General features: G+C 36.2%; 2 protein-coding genes and 2 long non-coding RNA genes across 4 annotated transcripts in view; 2 read left to right on the forward strand and 2 right to left on the reverse strand.

The window, feature by feature from the left end:
- LOC134802169 (zinc finger protein 11-like) overlaps positions 1-2,072 on the forward strand; it is a 31,405-nt gene extending 29,333 nt beyond the window's left edge. The window contains exon 19 of the mRNA XM_063774763.1: positions 1,920-2,072. Coding sequence (XP_063630833.1) covers positions 1,920-2,012 — 93 coding nt within the window. The 3' untranslated portion in view covers positions 2,013-2,072. The remainder of the gene's footprint in view (positions 1-1,919) is intronic.
- Positions 2,073-8,472: 6,400 nt separating this feature from the next.
- Positions 8,473-12,706, reverse strand: LOC134802106 (uncharacterized). The gene is made up of 3 exons (XM_063774698.1): positions 9,828-12,706; positions 8,940-9,515; positions 8,473-8,606 (listed from the first exon to the last, which is right to left on the reverse strand). The coding sequence occupies exons 1-3, from the start codon at positions 12,625-12,627 to the stop codon at positions 8,473-8,475; spliced, it is 3,510 nt and encodes a 1,169-aa protein (XP_063630768.1). The 5' UTR covers positions 12,628-12,706.
- A 1,771-nt stretch (positions 12,707-14,477) lies between these two features.
- LOC134802289 (uncharacterized) lies at positions 14,478-16,223 on the forward strand. Its single transcript, XR_010145833.1, has 3 exons — positions 14,478-14,815; positions 15,272-15,397; positions 15,762-16,223. It is a non-coding gene; the product is annotated as an uncharacterized LOC134802289 (long non-coding RNA).
- A 3,552-nt stretch (positions 16,224-19,775) lies between these two features.
- LOC134802241 (uncharacterized) lies at positions 19,776-22,155 on the reverse strand. Its single transcript, XR_010145817.1, has 3 exons — positions 21,747-22,155; positions 20,272-20,407; positions 19,776-19,913 (listed from the first exon to the last, which is right to left on the reverse strand). It is a non-coding gene; the product is annotated as an uncharacterized LOC134802241 (long non-coding RNA).
- Between the last annotated feature and the right edge of the window lie 1,030 nt (positions 22,156-23,185).

The raw sequence follows: 23,185 nt of genomic DNA on the forward strand, positions 1-23,185 counted from the left end.
GGTAAATGAATAAATTAAAAAATAATGTTTATTAAACTATATCGTGTTACATATCAAATGAAAGAGCTCATTTTGAGAATCTCAAATATATATTTTTTGTAATTTTAAAATAAATAGTTTAGAAGTTATTTAAGAAAATAGCTAAAAAATTACCACCCCCCCCCCTCTTTTATCTCCGAAACTACGCGGTCTACAATTTTGAAAAAATATACAAAATAGTTCTTTACCTATAGATGACAGGAAAACCTATTAGAAATGTGCAGTCAAGCGTGAGTCGGACTAATTACTTAGTTTTTGATCTGACCCCTACGGGTTTTTTTAAAGGCAATTAACTCGCGTTTCACATATAAAAATACATTGTTAAAAATTGGGTAATGTACGGAACCCTTAGAACGCGAGTCCGACTCGCACTTGACCGGTTTTTTTTTAAATATTTGTTACTCCATATCTCCGTCATTACTGAACCGATTTTGAAAATTATTTTTTTGATTGTATCAATTGTATGTATATGCATACAGATTGGTCCCGTTTTTGTCAAAAATCAGTTCTGATGATGGGATCCATGAGGAATCGAGGGAACTCCTCAAATCTTAAAGGCATATATATATAGTGACTTATGTGTTTTTATCAACAAATTAAGCATATATATTCAAAAAAGTGACATTTGATGAAGTGTAACTGCTGATGATGATCAGAACGGAACTCTTCAACGACGCATAGTACACGTTTGGCGATTTCGAATTTCGATTTTGACGGAGCTGGCCCTGGACCCGGACCCGGACTCGGACCTTGACCCGGAAAACCACTGATACCTAAACTAAATAAACCACTATGATTACCTACCATAAAATGTAGGTATTATAAAGTATAATGATGCCAAACTTACTAGCCCCTCCCGCTCAAACCCCCGTACACCGCACCGCACGCGCCGTTAACCCCTTACCGCATATGAAGCCATATATGGCGGATATGATATTTAACTCTATTGACAGCTATTAAAGTTCAAATTTCAACAAATATTTTTTATTATATGCAGGAAGGGTTTTAAGTGGGTTAGGTTAGGTTTGAACTGCGATCCTCACAGAACCGAACAAAAGTGGATTAGGTTAGGTTAGAACTGCGAGCCTTACAGAAACGAAATGCTACTAGAAAAGTGGGTTTGGTTAGGTTCGAACTGCAATCCTCACAGAACCGAACTGCTATCACATAAGTGGGTTCGTTAGGCTAAAACTGCGACCCTTACAGAAACGAAATGCTACCTACTAGAAAAGTGGGTGGTTTTACCTCCTTAGAAGTCGGTTTATTTTTCGTAAAAATTATTTTCTACTATTTTATGTCGCACTATACGAGTAAGTAGGTGCAACAAAATGGCTCTATATAATTTTTGCCAAACAGCGAGTTCTCGGTTCGGGGCGAACTACTAGTTATAACTCAATATATCACTACACCTTATAATCAGTTATAAAACAAAGTCCCCCGCCGCGTCTGTGCTGTGTATGCATGTATGCACCGTTCAATGGTGTGCGTGTTGCTGCTGCACACACGGATCAGTAATAAACGATCTATCATTCGAGACGCGCGTGTTTCCTTTAGGTACTTACCTACACCTATCCGGCTAGATACATATATATCTGTCAGTCTGTCTGTTTGTGTGTATGTATGTTCGCGATAAACTCAAAAACTACTGAACCGACTTTCATGTGGTTTTCACACTTTTCACCTATCAATAGAGTGATTTTTGAGGAAGGTTTAGGTGTATAATTTGTTTTGTGTAACCCGTATACCCGGTATAATTATAATAAATTATGTTTTATCCCTTACTTACAAATTCATAGATCAAAATGACAGATAAAGACAAACGATTCATAGCAAATTCAGGCCAGTAACGCGTTTATGAATAACGCCATTTATCTTTACAGACGCAGCATGCCCCGCAACAGCAAGAGATGGCGCTCGCGCAGCCGGTGTGGTGCGACAACAAAATGGCCGCGGACAAGATGTACATGCTGTAAAGTTGGATTATGATTTGTAATAGATGTCATATATCATTTATATGTCTGTATCTTTAGGTATTTAAATGAAAGTAAACAAATATTTTTTACTTTTTCGGGTAGTTATAACATTCAAAATCAAAATCAAATATTTTATTGCATTTCATGTGTACATTTGATGCTTATTTAAAAATAGCTTAAAGCTAAGTACAGTCTCAACATGAACCCTGAGAGGGTATAGCAACATTAAAAATATGAATAGACAATATCAACTAATTCAAATCTTAATAATAACAATAATTTTCACAATAATTATAGCGACTATCGACTTATACAACTGAATAATCTATTACTCGCTTAAGAATTCTTGTATGCTATAGTAGGATTTGCTGATTAAATATTGTTTTAGTTGTGTTTTAAATCTAAGGATGTTGGTTTCTACCTGTATCGACTTTGGAATTTTATTGTATATACTAACTGACATGGCAAATGGACCAGAGTGTATCATTTTCATATTTGAGTTAGGCCGTGCTAATCTGGTATGGGGTCGTAAATTTGACGGACGAGAATACTGCGGAAAAAGGGAAATATTGTTTTTAACAAATGTGCTTACTTCTAAAATATACATTGAAGGCAGAGTTAAGATTTTATGGTAAATGAAGTATTCTTTACAGCTTGTCATAATGTCTAAATTAGAAATAATTCTTAAGCACCTTTTTTGCAGCACAAACAGTTTAATTGTATCACAACTGTTACCCCAGAGTACTATGCCATATAGTAGCCATGCATGTGCATATGCATAGTAGGCACACATGGCTGTTTTTACGTCGGTGCATTTTTTTAGTTCATATAAGGCATAAGTGAAACGGCTCAATTTTACAGATACTGCATTTATGTGCTCTTTCCAATTAATTGTCGAATCGATGTGTATACCTAACAGTGGGAAAGAGAGGACGGATTCTAATGTAGTGCTTTGGAATGTGAAATCTATATTTATGCTACGTTTCTGATATGGCCTAAATTGCATGAGTTTAGTCTTATTAAAATTAAGTTTTAAATTATGATCATCTAACCAGGTTACGATATTTAGAATGGTTGAATTTAAGCTATTAATTAAATGTAATTCATTTTGGCACGGTATTATTACAGATATGTCGTCAGCAAAAAGGGTGCAAAATTTATCTATAGATTTAGGCAGGTCATTTATATAGATTAAAAATAAAACACAACCGAGAACGCTGCCCTGAGGTATTGATCGAGTAATATTCGTCTTTTCTGATTTAAATGTTTGTATATTACCCGTTATATAGTTATGGTATTCTACTTCTACGCATTGCGTACGGCCTGTAAGATAAGAAACAAACCAATTGTGAGCTGAACCTCTAATACCTATTCCAAATAACTTTTGTAATAGAATATCGTATAAAACGCAGTCATAAGCTTTGCTCATATCTAGCAATACTCCAACAGCATACTTTCTGTCATTTATTATGTTTAAAACTTCGTTCATATACTTAAAAACTGCTGACGACGTTGAACGACCTTTTCGGAAACCATTTTGGGAATCGTTAAATATTTTGAACTTCTCACAAAAGGAATATAGTCGGTTAGACATTGCTGTTTCAAAAATTTTTGAAAATGTATTTAGAAGGGCTATGGGACGGTAATTGCTACATTCATTATGGTTGCCTTTTTTATAAACAGGTTTAATAACGGACATCTTAAGTAGATCTGGGAAGGTTCCTTCAGTAAATGACTGGTTAATAAGAAGCGTCAAAGGAGGCGTTAACTCCTCAGCACATTTTTTTACTAAATAAGGCGGTAACTCATCTTGACCAAAACTTCTTTTGTTTTTTAAACCTTTTATTAGTTTAAAAACTTCTTGTGGGGTGACGGGACTAAGGTACATCGAGTTTCCTGGTGGTGAGATAACGGGTCGTCCGCGCGGAGGCTCAGAAATTGAACTCACTGCGCCTACGGAGGTAAAGAAATTATTAAATGAGTTAGCGACTTTTATGGGATTTTCTGTTAATTCGTCGTCTATATGTATCTTAATATTATTTCTATTCTTTTGTGAAAGTTTATTAGTCTGTTCTTTAACTATATGCCACATTGATTTAACTACGTTGTCTGTTTTATTAATGCGTTTAATATTTTGGAGTTTTTTTGACACTATCACTGTTTTTTTCAATAATTTTTCGTACTGCTTGTAGTGTTCATTAATTATTTGGTTATCGACTTGGGACGCTAGTGCTTTTAGAAGTCGTTTATGTCTGCAAGATATTTTGATACCTGTAGTTAACCAGGTCTTTTTGGTATTTGTTTTTATATTTACAATCGTTTTTTATTTATTGGTTAACCAACCAAATACAAAACCGCCTGGATCTGTCACTGAACGACTTGATTTTAACCTACATTATTTGATCATGTAATGTTTTCATCTACCCTCAAATGGCTCCTTAAGATTTGGTTCACTCTTTTTTAAATACCTAAAGATACAGAGTAAGTATAGTGTTCCGTAGTTCATTACATTGTCATACTATTATAAAAATGGACACATACTTCCCTAAACTTTCTCACTAAAACATACATGAAATAAACTGACTTTATGACTAAAAACTTTTTTTTTATTCGGAAACACTCTTAAGGCTGCATTTCCACCAGAGATGTGCGAGGATGGTAGCAAGGGATGTTTGTTAAATTAAGAACCAATAGAAAATTGCCGACTAGAGCTGCCCTGAGCGAGGATAGGTATTCTATTGGTTTTTAACAAATACATCTCTGGGGGAAACGTATCCCTTTTCATTAATTATTTGGTAGCCTAGTGGTAAGAGTGTGTGACTTTCAATCTAGAGGTCGCGGGTTCAAACCCGGCTTGCAACTTATGTACAGTCAGCAGCAATAGTTGCTAAGCGGGCGAGGTGTTCAAAATGATCTTGACGCGACTTTATTGTTAAGAGAATAAGAGCGCGTCAAGGTAATTTTGAACAACTCGCCCGCTTAGGAACTATTGCTGCTAAATGTACTCGTACCTACCATGTAACATTTGATACTGGTATCCAACCAGTGATTGTCGGTGAAGGAAAACATCGTGAGGAAACTGGAGTAATCCTCATAAGACCCAGTTTTCCCTGTGGGTAGAAACGCATGCCTACGCCAATTCTAGGAATTCGTTGCCAAGCGGACTTCAGACTCCCATGAGCCGTGGTAAAAAGCCGGGACAGTGTTAGGAAGATGATGATATATTCAAAGACTATTTAACACAAATATTTTATTGACATAAATACATATACAATATTAGACAATTTAAACATAGTAAGCTAAGCCTAAGTTTATTTGCCACAAGCAAGGCAAAAGAAGTAGTACTTAAATTAAATTACATAAGGATTTTTTAACACTTAGCTTAGGTACATATCACATTCTTTACATTCGTAAATAAAGTATTATTATACAATATTAAACATAGGTACCACGAACACTGGGTAATATACATTAGGGTGGAGTGAAAGTGGCCAAAATTTTTTTTTTCTTTTTTTCTAATTTCCTGTATCGTTAATTGATGATACATAGTATTAGAAGTAATTATGCAAAATTTTAGTTTTCTAAATATATATCTTAAGGTGGCGCATTAGGTTTAAAGTTTTGAAATAATTCAATTTTTGACATTCACATATATGATTTATTGAAAACGATATATGGACCTATTTAACAATTTTAATCATAAACTTTACTGAAATCATAATAAACTAGCAAAATAAACTCAAAAAATTACATTTTATTGTTGAAAATCAGTAGTTTCAGGGCGCTCATAAACACGAAAATATTGAGATTTGGTGTCGAAAACGGGTATGTCTAACGGGCTTTTATCCTTGTACGAATGAATCCATCTCTAGCTTCTGGTCCACAAACTGCTAACGAAGCCACCGTTACCAGCTTGACACACCTTTCGACAGCCTGAGTGTGGCAAGGATACTTTTTGAAATCCATCAAAGCTCCTGAAGTAATCAGGTTTGAAATTTCTGTGTCGCTATATTTCATTGTCATAGGAGGTTCTGTAATCTTTCCTTTCGTCCAATCTATTAAATCATAATAAGTAGATGCGTCAGCCCTTAGTTCTGGGAGTCGAAATTCGCGAACCTTCTTTTCGTGCTTTTAACACTCTTCGAAGAGCCAGCTCCCTTATGTGAGACGCATCATCTTGCAACATAGCCAGCAACAAATTCTCTGGGTGTGTGAAGAATGAATTTCTTTGAATAGTTTTCAGTGCAATACTTTTCAGGTTATCTGGTAAATACTGACATCTTTTAACCATGTTAAAAACATGAATTGGACCATATTTACATGATGATTTTGTCTTTATGTCGAACCTGGTTGGTGCATAAACTTTCATAATGAAAGTCGCGAGATTCCTCAAATTCTTTGTTGGTTTAGCTGTTCCAATGTATAAACGGAGAATCCTGTTTGCCTATATTTTACTAGAAAAACACCTGAAACGCCCATTGCAATGGTTTGTGTGCTTGTTACATGCAAATGAATTACCACTTCGTCATTTATTCTCCAGTTTAGATGGCACAACAACAGGCCCTAATAGTTTTTCTGGCAAAATAGGAAAACAGCTACCTAAGTGCCTCGATTTTAAAGTGGAGGTATTCGAAGCCATTTCCACAGAATTGCCAGCTTTGAATCCTAATTTGCTAAGTACTGATCAAAAATATCTGTTTGAGATTTGCACCGCAATTTCTTCTGGTTCGGTGTCGCCCAACTTAGCTAGCAAAGACCCAGGAAAACTGTCACATTCACGATGGTTGACTTGCGCAAACAGGATTCTCCCTTTATACATTGGAACAGCTAAACCAACAAAGAATTTGAGGGATCTCGCGACTTTCATTATGAAAGTTTATGCACCAACCTGGTTCGACATAAAGACAAAATCATCATGTAAATATGGTCCAATTCATGTTTTTGACATGGTTAAAAGATGTCAGTATTTAGTAGATAACCTGAAAAGTATTGCACTGAAAACTATTCAAAGAAATTCATTCTTCACACACCCAGAGAATTTGTTGCTGGCTATGTTGCAAGATGATGCGTCTCACATAAGGGAGCTGGCTCTTCGAAGAGTGTTAAAAGCACGAAAAGAGACCAAAGGAAAGAAGGTTCGCGAATTTCGACTCCCAGAACTAAGGGCTGACGCATCTACTTATTATGATTTAATAGATTGGACGAAAGGAAAGATTACAGAACCTCCTATGACAATGAAATATAGCGACACAGAAATTTCAAACCTGATTACTTCAGGAGCTTTGATGGATTTCAAAAAGTATCCTTGCCACACTCAGGCTGTCGAAAGGTGTGTCAAGCTGGTAACGGAGGCTTCGTTAGCAGTTTGTGGACCAGAAGCTAGAGATGGATTCATTCGTACAAGGATAAAAGCCCGTTAGACATACCCGTTTTCGACACCAAATCTCAATATTTTCGTGTTTATGAGCGCCCTGAAACTACTGATTTTCAACAATAAAATGTAATTTTTTGAGTTTATTTTGCTAGTTTATTATGATTTCAGTAAAGTTTATGATTAAAATTGTTAAATAGGTCCATATATCGTTTTCAATAAATCATATATGTGAATGTCAAAAATTGAATTATTTCAAAACTTTAAACCTAATGCGCCACCTTAAGATATATATTTAGAAAACTAAAATTTTGCATAATTACTTCTAATACTATGTATCATCAATTAATGATACAGGAAATTAGAAAAAAAGAAAAAAAAAAATTTTGGCCACTTTCACTCCACCCTAATATACATATGTATAACAAAATAGGTACAACAATATGGAACAATACTAAATACTAAATTACAATCACATACATGAGACTTTTGACAAGTCTTGTCTATAAAAGTACCTAAAAGTCCTCCCAATCCCAATTCCCCATTCCAAGGTCCACAAATTAATAACGAGTATATAATTATAGAGGATTCTGTGCTAAATTTAATATTTAAAAATAGCATATTATTCCTCACAATAAATTTTTAAAATCAGTCGGAGTTCGACCAGAAGGTGAGAGATTCGGGTCCTCAATTACCAGCTTTGACCTCGGCGGAATTCGCGAGGCCGAAGGCCGACAACCGCACCACAACAACCACACAAGGCTGGGATCAGATAGGGCAATGCCCTACGAAAGACGAAGGCCGAGCTCCATATATGGCCGAAGACTAGGCTAGAAGGCCGAGCTGCAGGGGCATTCCACGAAAAGTTCTATCTTGTCAAAGACGTGACACGGATGGCAGCTATTATATTACCAGAAATCATTATTATAATTATACCGTCGAATTTAAAGCTAAGTTATCAAACGTTATCGTGTCAATAATCGGTTTCTTAGCTTTATTAGCAGCGTTAAAAAATAGCGTCACGTACACGACATATTTCTTGAATGCCCTTATAGGAGCACCAACTCCGCATAATGCGTCCGCTACAGACTACCTCTTTTTTCTCCTCTTGCTTGATGTTGCAGTTTTTATCTTTCTGATTTTAGTAGATCGTTTTCTTCTAGTGATCCGAGTTTTTGAGACTAATGGTAATTTTAACTGCACCATTTTCCCGTTGTCCCCGTCTACAATTGACGCGCCGACAAGACAGATATACTCTTGTACGTCTGTTATATATTTTTTATGTTTTACTGCATCGGAGAGAGGATCCAACTCACATTGAAAGTTATTTAAGATCAAAACACACACTATTACATGGCACACCATTTTTTCTTTCATAGCTAGTGATGTGATTATACAGGTAGACGTAGATTTACTGTTACGACCACATTTATTTTCAGCAAGTTCTGTAAATCTTTTCCTTATTAAATGATTCAATGTCTCAGAATGGTGGCATATTTTGAAGTTCGGTTTCTTCATTTGCGAGCTCGGGACATGTATGAATTTAATCAGTTCACTTGCGTAAACTGCCAGCACTGTTAACTGCAGGGAGAGCGACTGGTTTTCCACGATGGACTGTATGTATGGGTGTAGATACTCACTATAATCACTCTTTTCCAACTCACAGTAAATCTTCTCGTATTTACTTTTAGAGAAAATTTTGTCTATAAGATATACATTTTCAAGTTCAGTTGCGTCTCTATTAATAGGCAGTACGTAGAAGTCGTCTGGATCAATGATGTCGTCTGTATCTACCATATTTTCATTGTATTCTGTTAGGTCTTTATCGACAGTATGACGTTTCGAAGTTTTATTTATAATGTCCTCCGTCTTTGGTACTAATGGTAATTTTAACTTTACCAATGATCCTTCGTCTTCATCAATTGTCTCATACTCATCTTTAGGCAAAATCTCCTCTACTGGATATACATCTTCAACTTCAGTTGCTTCTCTATCAATAGTTGGTAGATAGAAATCATCCGGGTCAATTTTGTCAGTCTCTGCTTCCTCCCCACCACCCCCCTTCCGCTTCTTCAAGTTCCGTTCAATTTTTTGAGCATCTTTCCTCAGTATAGTGGCCCGCGTTTTTGGAACTAAGGGCAATTTTAACTTTACCATTGTTCCATCATCCCCTTTTTCAATTGTTGCTGCAACAAAACTGACCAACTTTGGTAAGGGTTCATGGTTTCTACACTTTCTACGTTCTATCGCATCCGACAAAGAATCCGTTTTAAATTGAAAGTTATTTAAGATCAACGTACATACTATTATGTGACACACAGTTTTACTTGACATTGCTCGTGACCTTGAAATCGACGTCTGCTTTTCATATTGAACACGTTCTGTAAACCTTTCCAATAAGATTTCATTTAATGTCTTAGAATGTTGGCAAATTTTGGAGTTACCTGTTTTGATTTTGTCAAGGCTGGCATGTAAGAACTTTATGAGTACACTTGCATATACAGCTAGCACTGTAAACTCTAAAGACAGAGTCTTGTTTTCCACAAATTGCTTTATGTACGGATGTAAATCGTCCAAATAATTGTTTTCCGCAAGTTCAAAAAAAATCTGGGAATACTCATCTTCAGAGAAAATCTGATCTATAACATATACATCTTCAAGATTGGTTGCTTCCCTGTTAAGAAATTGTACGTAGAACTCATCTGGGTCGATTTCATAATGACTCTCGCGCTGCACGAATTTCTTGTCAATTTTATGCGGCATTGGTTTTCTGAGGGGAGCCTGAGGTTTTGTAACTAACGGTAATTTTAACTGCATTGTCATTTCACTGTCTTCGCTTATAATTGATGTTTGAACACTTTGAACATATTCATCTTTGGACAAAATCTTATCTGTGTGATCTTCAACTGCTGGTAGATAGAAATCATCCGGGTCAATTTCGTCAGTCTCTGTTTCCTCCTTCCGCTTCGTCAAGTTCCGTTTAATCTTTTGAGCATATTTCCTCAGTATAGTGGCCTGAGTTTTTGGAACTATGGGCAATTTTAACTTTACCATTGTTCCATCATCCCGAATTTCAATTGTTGCTGCAACAATTCTGACCAACGTCGGTAAGGGTTCAGGTTTCCTTTCTATCACATCCGACAAAGAATCCATTTTAAATTGAAAGTCATTTAAGATCAACGTACATACTATTATGTGACACACGATTTTACTTCTCATTGCTCGTGACCTTGTAATATTTGTCCGTTTTTCATACTGAACACGTTGTGTAAACCTATTCAATAAGATTTCATATAATGTCTTAGAATGTTGGCAAATTTTGGAGTTACCTTTTTTGATTTTGTCAAGACTGGCATGTAAGAACTTTATGAGTACACTTGCATATACAGCTAGCACTGTAAACTCTAAAGACAGAGTCTTGTTTTCCACAAATTGGTGTATGTACGGATGTAAATCGCCCATATAATTGGTTTCCCCTAGTTCTAAAAAAATCTGGGAATACTCATCTTCAGAGAAAATCTGATTTATAACATACACATCTTCAAGATTGGTTGCTTCCCTGTTAAGAAATGGTACGTAGAACTCATCTGGGTCGATTTCGCAATATAACTCATCTTCATTGATTTCATAATGATCCTCGCACTTCTTGTCAATTTTATGCAGTTTCGGTTTTCTGAGGGGGGCCTGAGGTTTTGGAACTAATGGTAATTTTAACTGCACTGCCATTTCACTGTCTTCGTTTATAATTGATGTTTGAACACTTTGAACATATTCATCTTTGGACAAAATAATTTTTTGGGCAAATTTTCTCGGTATAGAGGCCCGAATTTTTGGAACTAACGGCAATTTCAACTTTACCATTGTTTCATCATCCCCAATTTCTATGGTTGCTGCAACATAACTAACCAATTTTCGTAAGGGTTCTTGGTAGTTTTTATTATAGTTTCCTTTTATCGCGTCCGACAAAGAATCCATTTCAAATTGAAAGTCATTTAAGATCAAAGTACATACTATTATATGACACACAATTTTATTTCTCATTGCTCGTGACCTTGAAAGCCCAGACCGTGTTTTATATTTAACCTGTTCAGTGAACCTTTTCAATATGATTGCATATAATGTCTTAGAATGTTGGCAAATTTTGGAGTTACCTTTTTTGATTTCGTCAAGGCTGGCATGTAAGAACTTTATGAGTACACTTGCATATACAGCTAGCACTGTAAACTCTAAAGACAGAGTTTTATTTTCCACAAATTGCTTTATGTACGGATGTAAATCATCCAAATAATTGTTTTCCGCTAGTTCAAAAAAAATCTGGGAATACTCATCGTCAGAGAAAATCTGATTTATAACATATACATCTTCAACCTTGGTTGCTTCTCGGTTAAGAAACGGTATATAGAACTCATCGGGGTCGATTTCGTAATAATCCTTCCGCTGCACAAAGTCCTTTTTAATTTTAGTCACGCTTGGTTTTTTTAAACGTGCGCGAGCTTTAGGATCTAAAGGTAATTTTAACTTATATCTGGACGAAATCTTCTTTTTGTGACATACGCCTCTAACTTTAGTAACTCCTCTATTGACCGGCAGTATATGGAACTCGTCGCAGTAATTCTCTTCTAACGCTGTAAGATTTTTTAGTTTCACAACTAAGGGCAATTTTAACTTTACCATTGGTCCATCATCCCCTTTTTCAATTGTTGCTGCAACAAAACTGACCAACGTCGGTAAGGGTTCATGGTTCTTCCTTTCGATCACATCCGACAAAGAATCCATTTTAAATTGAAAGTCATTTAAGATCAACGTACATACTATTATGTGACACACAATTTTATTTCTCATTACTCGTGACCTTGTAATACTTGTCCGTTTTTCATACTGAACACGTTCTGTAAACCTTTTCAATAAGATTTCATATAATGTCTTAGAATGTTGGCAAATTTCGGAGTTACCTGTTCTGATTTCTTCAAGGCTGGCATGTAAGAACTTTAAGAGTACACTTGCATATACAGCTAGCACTGTGAACTCTATAGACAGAGTTTTATTATCCACAGATTGCTGTATGTACGGATGTAAATCGTCCAAATATATGATTTCCGCTAGCTCCGAATAAATCTGAAAATACTCATCTTCGGAGAAAATCTCCTTTATAACATATACATCTTCAAGATTGGTTGCTTCTCGATTAAGAAACGGTACATAGAACTCATCGGGGTCGATTTCGTAATAATCCTTCCGCCGCATAAAGTCCTTTTTAGTTATATTCCGCCTTGGTTTTTTTAAACGGGCATGAGGTTTTGGAACTAAAGGTAATTTTAACTGCTTTTTGGACGAAATCTTCTTTTTGCGATATACACCTCTAACTTTAGTAGCTCCTCTAATGACATCTTCATTCTCTCCTAACGCTGTAAGATTTTTTTGTTTCGTAGCCCTCATCTCTGTCTGTTCTGGTTCCATCGCAGTTTTAACATTAATTTTTAATTTTTCTCGCTGTTCTAATTTTTTCCTCTCAAATTCTAAAAACTCTAAGCTACTTATTTCATGCTGTTGCTGCAAACAATCTAATTCACCTCTAGTTATTTCTCTATCTATAGGCGGTATATCGACCACACCGATGCTGTTATTACATGCAACTAGATTGTCTGTCTGTCCTGTGTCCCTTTGAGCAGCATTTGATTTATTCAGTGCTTTAGTTTTCTTCGATACCATCTTACTATGCTTCGCTTGCACCTCGTGTTGATGTTCTAAATAGTCTAAGTCAGTTTTAGTGAGCGGTTTCAAGTCTGCACTGCCTACCTCTAGTAAACGAACATTACCGGATATCCTGTCTCTGGCCAGTATCAGAATCTTGCCAGTATCTTCCTTTTCCTCATTACCGGCGTAGACGAGCTCTGAAGCCTCCATCACTATCGTTCTAGACTTATTCTTGTCTTGTAAGACGGCACAGTTTGTTTCAAAGTCTTTCGTCGGACGTCCATTTTGGAAATACAATAACGTGGGATAAATCGGTCCTTTAGTGCAGACCGAGTGCACTGTGAGCTCCGACATCGCTTCATTTAGGGATATGAAAATGAAAGGTTAAATACAAAGATTCTCGCGCGCGAATTAAGGTTATAACTTATAAAACTCATGAACTCATGAGCAATAGCAAAGTTTGTACCTAATGTCAGTGTCACTTCATCACTGCTAGGATAGGGGTACGTTCTAAAACTGAATAATTATGTATATTGACAAATGATTGCACACGGGTACAGTGAACAACTCGTTTATTGTGTAGCACACGCAGTGCAAGTGAAATTTAAACGTCAAACTTCTAAATGAAGGACGATGCACACAAACTACTAACCCCCTTTCATAAAACTTGCAGGCCTGCAGGGCTACCGCGAATACCGAAAATCGTCAATTGCGGGCAATTCTGACAGATAAAACACGGTTTGCTACCGCGAAGACAGCCGTCATCGAGCGGCCCGTTCGAAAGACGATTATGGATCGAATATCGTTCCATAGACCTACCGCGAAACGCAATTTTCGGAGTTTTTGACAGCACGAAATTCGTAAAGAACTGTCAAAACACACGTTACCTCAAGAGCTAACGTTGTTCTTTCGTTTATCACAGTGCTGCCAGATAACTCACCTTTCAGCTTTTTATCCCGTTTTTGTGGCAGTGAATCCGCGCATTGTTTTGCAAATATTTTGAATGTCCTCGGTTTTTGAGCACTGCAGCGGGATGAATAAATAGATATTTGGGGATTATGCTCGATCAACTCGCAGTTTCAAAGCAGTGCTCCTGTTTTTTCAATTTCATGACCTGGCAATTTTATTCTGTCATAATAGGGTATCATGCCCTTCGTGTATCTTATTATTATAGTTGATTGTGTCGTGCTGCGTGAAATTGTACTGTTTGTTTGTGAACTATTACAAAGATGTTTCTGTCGCAAGAGAACCTGGGGCCATACCGTGAAAATCGAACGATAGAGCGCCATCCGCACGTAAATTAGTTCGAACGAACCAACTGAAGCCTACCGGGAAACACTTTCGTTTTGGCTTACGTCTTTCGAATCCATAGAATTGACCGACGTGAATGGAATGAACGAACCTAACGTTAAGTGTGCATCACACTTCACATCCTACGCTGGGACATAAAACCGGTAAATTAATAATTTACTTAAAACTGAGTTAGATATACTTAAATAATTAGTTTTACGTACTTATAACGTACAATGATACTAAAAACCTTCGTAGAATAAGTTTTAATACCAATTTAACATTTTTTGCTGTTTGTCGAATATAATTTTAATAGATTAAGCAGTAGTGTCAAGACTGTCAATGTCAAATTCATTGTTTACTGTCTCATGGCTGTCTTGATGTCGCCGATGTTTGTCTGTTGTACCACATATTTTAATATTATAAAATTTGTATTTACATTGAAAAGGTAAGAAAATCTTTATCTTGTCTTTAAAAAAAACTTTCTAAGCAGAAGAAATTACCGTTATAATTGAAGTACTTGACGACTTTTTGAAACTATGAATCACAATGTACCTACTTTTGATTATTTTAGTTGCTTTTAAACATATAAATTACTTCCTAGTACCCGATGACTTTCGAAACTACATAGTTTCGTTGCATACTTTTGGTTACTCTCGCTCGACTTATGAAACAAATAAGAATAAGATACTTGTTAAACAGTGTACAGTTGTAGTTTTTACATAAAATGATTATTTTAGCAGTTTAAAGGATAATTTTCAATCTACCTATTATTAATATTTTCTCAAAAGTAATTTATTTTATTACTTTGTAAGTTCTTAAGGTCAAATAGTCTATTGATTGTCCGAAGCTCCTGTAGCCGGTTATTTTAGAAAAATATGCTCTAATTCATGTGTTTTTTTAGTTCCAGACTAGTGGGAATCACAATGGACCTACAGTGAGCACCCTGGCAAGGAATATGTTCAAGCTTATAGCTTCCAGCTATTGCTGGAAAATGGAAATTTCTATAATGATATGGAGGCCAACAAAGGTAGGCATTTTTACTGATTTGGATCACAGTAACGTTTCGTACTCATGAAACTATCCTGATTGTGTATGATAATCTACGATTTTCTTTCACTTTCATACCTTCTTTGAAATAAAAGTGTCTGCCCAACGCCAACTAGGTACATGGGTACCTACTTACCTAGATGCCAAGTAGGCTGGCTACATACTTATATATCCTATACGTCATGCTTTAAAAGTCTACAAATGTCTAAATTATAATAAATAAGAATAATTAGATTTGACATATAAACTTAATTTCAATTTCACACCATTCACTGGAGTATGGTTTAATACAATAATTTGTATATATCTAAATATAATTCTTGTTTTTATTAACATTTCCACAGACTCCAGAGGATGTCTGGCAGCGCCTCATAGGGCTATCCTGCCCTCGACTCCCAGTCTACCAGCCGCGCCGGTCCGTCGCCTAATCACAACTCCAACCCGGTCAACCGCAACAGGAGCCACAAGAATGTGAGGTGGTGCTGGAGATGAAGGTGATCGAAGCCAACTTATACACCCGCGAACTGATGCGGTGGAAAAAACTTTGGTCTTTTTTTAACATTAATTTTATAACTTTATTTGCTTAGACTGATTTGAAATATTCTTTATTGAAAGTGTATAATGTATATAGAGATTTGTCCGATTTTTGTTAAAATAAAAATAATAAAATTATACGCAAAGTATATTTTATTGAATTTAGCTATTTTTATCAGTACACGGAAGCGTCGCGACTATATCTCGCAGATCGTCGGGCAGTGGTCGAACACGTAGTTGGGAGATTTTCAATAAAAAGTTTGTCTTCACATTAACATTGTTTTATTTATTAATTTGTGTAAAAAATTTAACAATTTTACCAGGCTAAGGGTTAAGGGTTATATTTCCCACGTATGGCACTTCAAACATCTGTTCTATTTTTGATGAGTAAAACATTCAATTGTCATTTTCGAAATGTCAGCCTGGTAAAGGGTTAAAATTGTATAATTATATTTTAAATATTAATATAATAAAATTCGGGACTAACACATTCAGCACATGCACAAACAGGCGGCAAATGGGCAGAAGCTTCCTCCTCCTCCCTTATTGTCTACATTCGAAAAGAGTTAGTCAGACCAGGATATTAAGCGATTTTTATAGCACAGACGCGCAAATGTTATTTAAATACATAATTTCATAGAAATTTGGAATTTAAAATACACTTGCACGTTTGTGCTATAAAAATCGCTGCATACTTATCTTGGTCTCACTCTAATGTCATTTACATATTATTGACTAATCATTGACTATGTTTATTTGCACATACAAGGGTAAGAAATAAAATAGCCTACCTAACCTTATAAAATTATTTATCATAGGTACATTTATAACCGTTTCGGTGCGGTTGGCACGACAGGCGTGTCATCAATGATTTCAACGTGTGGCGCATGACACGACAGGCGTGCGATCATATTCTATGGCGTAAGGCACGCCTGCCGTGTCATGAAATAATTGTTCGCCACCACAGCCAAAAGTTTTCGAAGTTTACACAACTCAGATATAATATAACATTTAGATTTTTACATTACAAGTCTTATATATTTCGTTCGTGTGTTCCTTTACGAGTAACATGTTTGCTTATCGTTATATACTATACTACTACACTGATTGTTTTGTAACAAAATTCTGCCATGGAAATTTGAAAAATAAACACACGCATTATACATCTTTACATTTTAAAGTATTCTATCTATCTATCTTTGTATATCTACATCATTTATATCGATGGTCAAATATTCAGAACTATACTAGACAAAGTTATGCAATCATAGTTAATAACACAATCGGCACAATCTGTGTCTGGTCATCAGTGATCAAATGTAATTTATTGTACCTGCTAGGTATATTACTCCGTAGTCAACTTGGCCAATACAACTCTTAGTGCTGCTAATCGTGTAATAGTTTAACTAGCAGGTACAATAAATTACACAATTTATTCCTGTAAAGGAGGCGATTCAAATATATGTGCCTTATTATCCTTATGCCTTACATTAGCTTTCTAAGGTGAATTTAATAATTACCACAGCATGGCCTCATAGGAAATAAGACTAGTTTGCTAGTCTCTGCTTATATAGTAGATAAGTCTTAGTCTTCTTCTATACTACGTAGGTACGGGGCATTGGGTAATAGTTGCATTATCAGCTGGTAATGTAGCTCCTTGAAAAGCCGGCAGTGTTATTTTCATCGCCGTCGTCGGGAGTACGGTCTTCGCGTGTAGGCACAGCACGGATCACAGATCAGACAGTAGTGGCCATGGTGGTTGTGTAACTGAAACATCATAAGAACTGGTATTAGAATTATTACTATACTTACTATGTACTAATATTACTGTTTGACATCTTCATTACATTACTAGGAATTTCATTATTATTTAGAACAGCGGTAGGCAACAGGCGGCCCGTGAACCTCTCACTTGCGACCCGCGAGCCCCCTTGGCTATTTTGTATGTAATATTGATAAACGACAATGTTTGATAAAGTAACACATATTAACAAAGTGCGGCCCGCTTCAACTTTTTTGGCTGCTAAAATGATGCCGACCGCTGATTTAGAATACTAATTTTATGATTCTTATTTTCTTTAGACGCTAGTTTACAATGACTTCGCCATTTTGAAAGTTTTCGACGTGTAATAGTTACATGTCGTTGAAGTGTCGCCGGGAAACAGACACACACCAACAATGCGCGTGCTATCCCTGGGGAAAGCGTATCTAAGTATAATCCTATAGTAGGACCTATGTCGATGGTTGTTGGATCTGTCGGCGAATGAAACAGCTTTCTCGTCACCCCCCAATGCAAATCTACACAATGGATGGTTAACTTCATAGCTACAGTCCAAAACGCAGACATATTCGCAGACAAGTGGCCGTCCCTACAACGTAGTATCAGGATTTTTTTTAACTCTGCCTATGTTACTTAATATCAGTTTTTTTTTAAATGTCTAGGTAACTTAGTAATACATAATATGTATGTTAGAGATAGTTCGAAAAGTGTATACATATTTATGAATTTTATGATACTGACTATGTATTATTAACAGTATAAGTGTCTTGGCATCTTGCAGCTGTAAACTTATACTTAGTGTTTGCCTGAATAAATAAAAAATAATAAAGAACTGCAAATCAGTGTCCATAACACTAAGTTACCTTTTAATATCCCAAATGTTAGCTCTATAGTGGAGCGCGCCTTATTTTGTATGGCGTTATAGCCTCGGGGATTCTTCTGCGGCGCCGGTTGCAGAAATCATAAGGTGTCCCGTGTTCCCGCAGTGGATACCCGGAGTCTTCTAAAATTATAATAAGCACATTATATTAATAGTGGGTTAATATCTGCCTAAAAACCATCGCTGGTGTTACGGAACCTTTCCTGAAGGCCGCAATGGAAACATTTATTTGTAACTAAGGGGCTGTCCATAAATTCCATAAATTACGTCATCGATTTTTGACGATTTTTGACCCCCCCCCCCCCCCCCTATAATCATCCAAAAATCATGCTTCAAATGACCCCATTTCCTCCTACTTCATGCTACCGTCATCCGATGTCCAGAACCCCCCCCCCCCCCTAATTTGAAATGACGTAATTTATGAATAGCCCCTAACACAAACAAACGAAGAGTCTCTCACCCTAAATGCATATACAATAAGCGGCAATTATTGCCGTTCTGTCAGGGATAATAATATAAAATAAGACACAATTATATTCCTATTATTTCCGTCCTCCACATTTTGCAACTAGAGTTAGACCAAGATAAGGCTGCAACGATATTGATAGCATGCACAGTGTAGGTAAGTGTTATTTATGCGTCATAATTTCAGAAGTTTGACGTTTAAAATAACAGTTGCACTGCGTGTGCTATCAGAATTATTGCAGTCTTCTCTTGGTCTAACTCTAGGGTCATTCGAAATATTTCGTAAATAGTTTCCGTGATGAGCTAAACCTTTTAGCAGCCAAGGGCCACATAAGTACATAGTTGTTAACAATGTTGAAGTGGGCCGCACTTTATTAATATTTGTGAATTTATCAGATATTGTCGTTTGTCAATATTACATACAAAATAGCCAGCAAGGCTCGCGGGCCGGGCTGCAAGCGAAAGATTAGCAGGCCGCATGCAGCCCGCGGGCCGCCTGTTGCCGACCGCTGCGTTAAACCATTAATGAACCCCTGACGTAACATGTGCATCTATGTCTGTCTGTAGTACGTAGCCCCCAACACACACATACACTCACACAGGCTCATTGATCTTACTGTAGGATCGTTTAGTGTATGATTAAGAACACAATATATATTTATATAAATTATTAAGTTATAACATACCTACCTACCTAATGTGCGCTATTTCGCTGGTACCACATGCCCGCTGCTCGAAGTAGTCTTGACTAATGCTAATGCTACATATGAAGGCGTCGTGGGTTGCCCTGCCGTACGACGCGTCCATGTTAATGATGTAGTTGACTTGTTCCCATATCTGAAAACCGAACGTTACATAATGTTAATTTATATTTCACCATAGTACGAAATTCGTTAGCTTAGCTCCCTTTTGCTTGTATTGTACAATTCTAATTTATTCCTATTTTTTCAGTCATCCACATTTTACATCTAGCGTCATTCGACAATTTTGTAAATCATTTTTTCCATGATGCGCTAACTAAACGATTAATTGATTGTGTGTGTGTGTGTGTGTGTGTGTGTGTGTGTGTGTGTGAATTAATAAAAATGAACACACACACACACATACACACACATGCTTATTAATATTACTGTGGTATCGTAGTGCGTGATTAGAAACACCAAATATATTTATATAAATTATAACACATACCTACCTAATGTACACTATTTCGCTGGTGCCACACATGCCAGCTGCTCGAAGTAATCTCGACTAACGCTGTTGCTCCATATAAAGGTGTCGTAGGTTGTCCCACCATACGACTTGTCCACGTAATTGATATGATCCCGTATCTGAAAACCAAACGTCAGTTGTTGTTAATTTCTTTTTCACTTTAGTACGAAGTTACAAATAAAGGAAGTCAAATTCAAATCATGAATATTTTAGAGTAGGTATACAGTAGTATACACATCTTCTATAAAGTCTGAAAATAAGTAATGTAAGGCTTAGTAAATTAAATAAATTAACAATCCATACTTCCATACTAATATTATAAATGCGCGTAAAAGTGTGTCTGTCTGTTACCTCTTGACGCTTAAACCCCTGAACCGATTTGGACTAAATTTGGTATGGATATAGTTTGGGCCCCGAGAAAGGGTTACTTTTTTTCAATCATCGTCATCATCCCACGCAGACAATGTCGCGGGCAGAAGCTAGTAATTAATAAATATCTTGGACACGGCGCGTATAGTACCTACGTCGATTCCTCTCACTGCGGCCTTGACCACCGGCAGCTTGGGCCTTGCCCCGCTGCTGGCGGCATTCTAGGTTAGTTTTTTTAATAATATGTTTATATATTTTTTATTGTTTTGTGATTTTTTTATATTCTACTTATATATTCAAATCGTAAAAACCTAAAAGCTAAGACACAAATCGACCTAGTCCAATAGAAAGCTAAATAAAGCTTGTATTGTGAGTACTAAATGAAGATATAATTATACAATAGATAGAATAATATAAAACATTCATAACTCCGGATCATATATCTGTGATAAACACAGAAATAAATACCTTTACCAGGATTCGAGCTCGAAAATTCCTGTTTTATTGACGGGGTCACTACCGACTGGGCTAAGAGCCAGTTTAAAATTAAAATATTTTGGGATTAGAATAAACTGGTTAAGATTATTATTTCACAAAATTATTTTTACACACATGGAAAACATGAAATATACTGATCAATATATCAACCTCCTAACAGGATAAAGAGGCAATCTTTTTTTATAAGGTACACTAAAGAGACAACTTTCAAAACATTATTACAATAGTAAACAGTAGTATACATAAGAGGTAGGTTTTTTTATAAAATTGCCCTTCAAAACAAGCACAGAAATAGACAAGCTGTTTTAGCTGCTTCTATTAGACTAATAATAATAATATATCTGCCGGAAATAAAATTGCGTATCATTTTATTAGGCAGTCGTCCGTTTTATACCATTTATATCCCTTAGCTCAGTACTTATCATCACCATCGCTTGCACGCATTAGCCTAGTTAATTTTAGATACCATCAACTCTCAATAGTCCTTACACCCTGGCGGATGCTGCCTCTGCGTGTGTTCCATGACGCGGGCAAGGGCAGCATCCGCTCGGTTTACCCCTTACATTTCATTAAGTGTCAAAAGGGACTCACGTGTTGCCTACGGCTCCGCGCACGCCTACCAAAGGTCCGGAACACCATTGTTCCGTGATGGAAAAGATATACAAGAAGCGGTCTTCATATTCCTATGGCCCATGAAGGGTCACATGTGTGCATCGAAAACCCCTGGAATGCAGAATGAAATTATTAGTACTTAATTTATGAAATATGATATAAGATTAATGTGCATTACTTCTAATGTACAATGTATGTATAACTATTTTTTTGAGAAGAGCCCTACTTAAGTACTACTTAGCATCAATTATGTATATATGTAAACTTCTTTTAGAATTGGGTAGATACGTAATTATTGTATGTAGGTAAGATTACCTACATATAAGGAACACTGTGTATAGATAGAGTGGGGGCTAGAACAACCTTAACTGTAAATGTTTTATGTATTTATTTATTTTAACATTTCAATCAGGTAAGAAGACCCATATATTACAAATACAATTTGACTGGACAATTCTTCTTTTTAAACCCAAGATTTTTTTTTAACAATATCTATCAGTATATTTTATAAATTCATATTCATTCATGGTATATTAAGTAGTGTGTGCCAGGTACTCACAGTATTATTTTATCTGATATGAGGTTATTATAAATAATGTAAACAAATTTCACTTACCCGGCTTTAATGATAGCCCATACTGATAAGACCGGGGTAATTTAGCAGTTGGACACCGCTTGCTGAGAAACAGGCATCCGTTTGGTCCCGGCCCACTTCATGTTGATAATCTGCCTGCCATAAAAGTTTAAATGGAAAAATAACGTCGAAGTACACTACTTTGCGAACAACTCAGTTTGAATCTCGGCATTATGTATTTATTTATGTGATGAGCACAGATATCTGTTCCTGAGTCATTTGGTGTGTGTTTTCCATGTGTGTATTTATTATATATCACAACATAAGCCTTCTTGAGCTTATTGTGGGGCTTTGCCAATTTGGGTAAGATTGTCCCATAACATTTATATACATATATTATTAAATTAATATCTTCTGTATAATACAAAAATACATTCTATCAAATGGTATATTATTTTAATTAGATACTGACAGACACTACATAGCTTCCCATGAAGGTAGAACTTTGAATACTTGAAACATACATCTTGCAATGCTCTAGACCTTTTATTGTGAATGTTCAATGTTTTGACTATTTGATTAATGACTTACGAAATAATCTAAAACGTATACCTTATTGAACAGGGTCCTACAGCTATTTCGTCGTGGATGTGGAAATATGCAGCGTGGTATTTACAAACTCCGCGTCCAGAACTTTCACTTAGCGGAATTTTTATCGCATTAGGCATCTATAGAAGCGGCTTGTTGCCGGATTTCTTCAGCCAGGTTCTCTTGCGACAGAAACATCTTTGTAATAGTTCACAAACAAACAGTACAATTTCACGCAGCACGACACAATCAACTA

Source organism: Cydia splendana, chromosome 24 (genome assembly GCF_910591565.1).
Source record: "Cydia splendana chromosome 24, ilCydSple1.2, whole genome shotgun sequence".
Classification (NCBI taxonomy): domain Eukaryota; kingdom Metazoa; phylum Arthropoda; class Insecta; order Lepidoptera; family Tortricidae; genus Cydia; species Cydia splendana.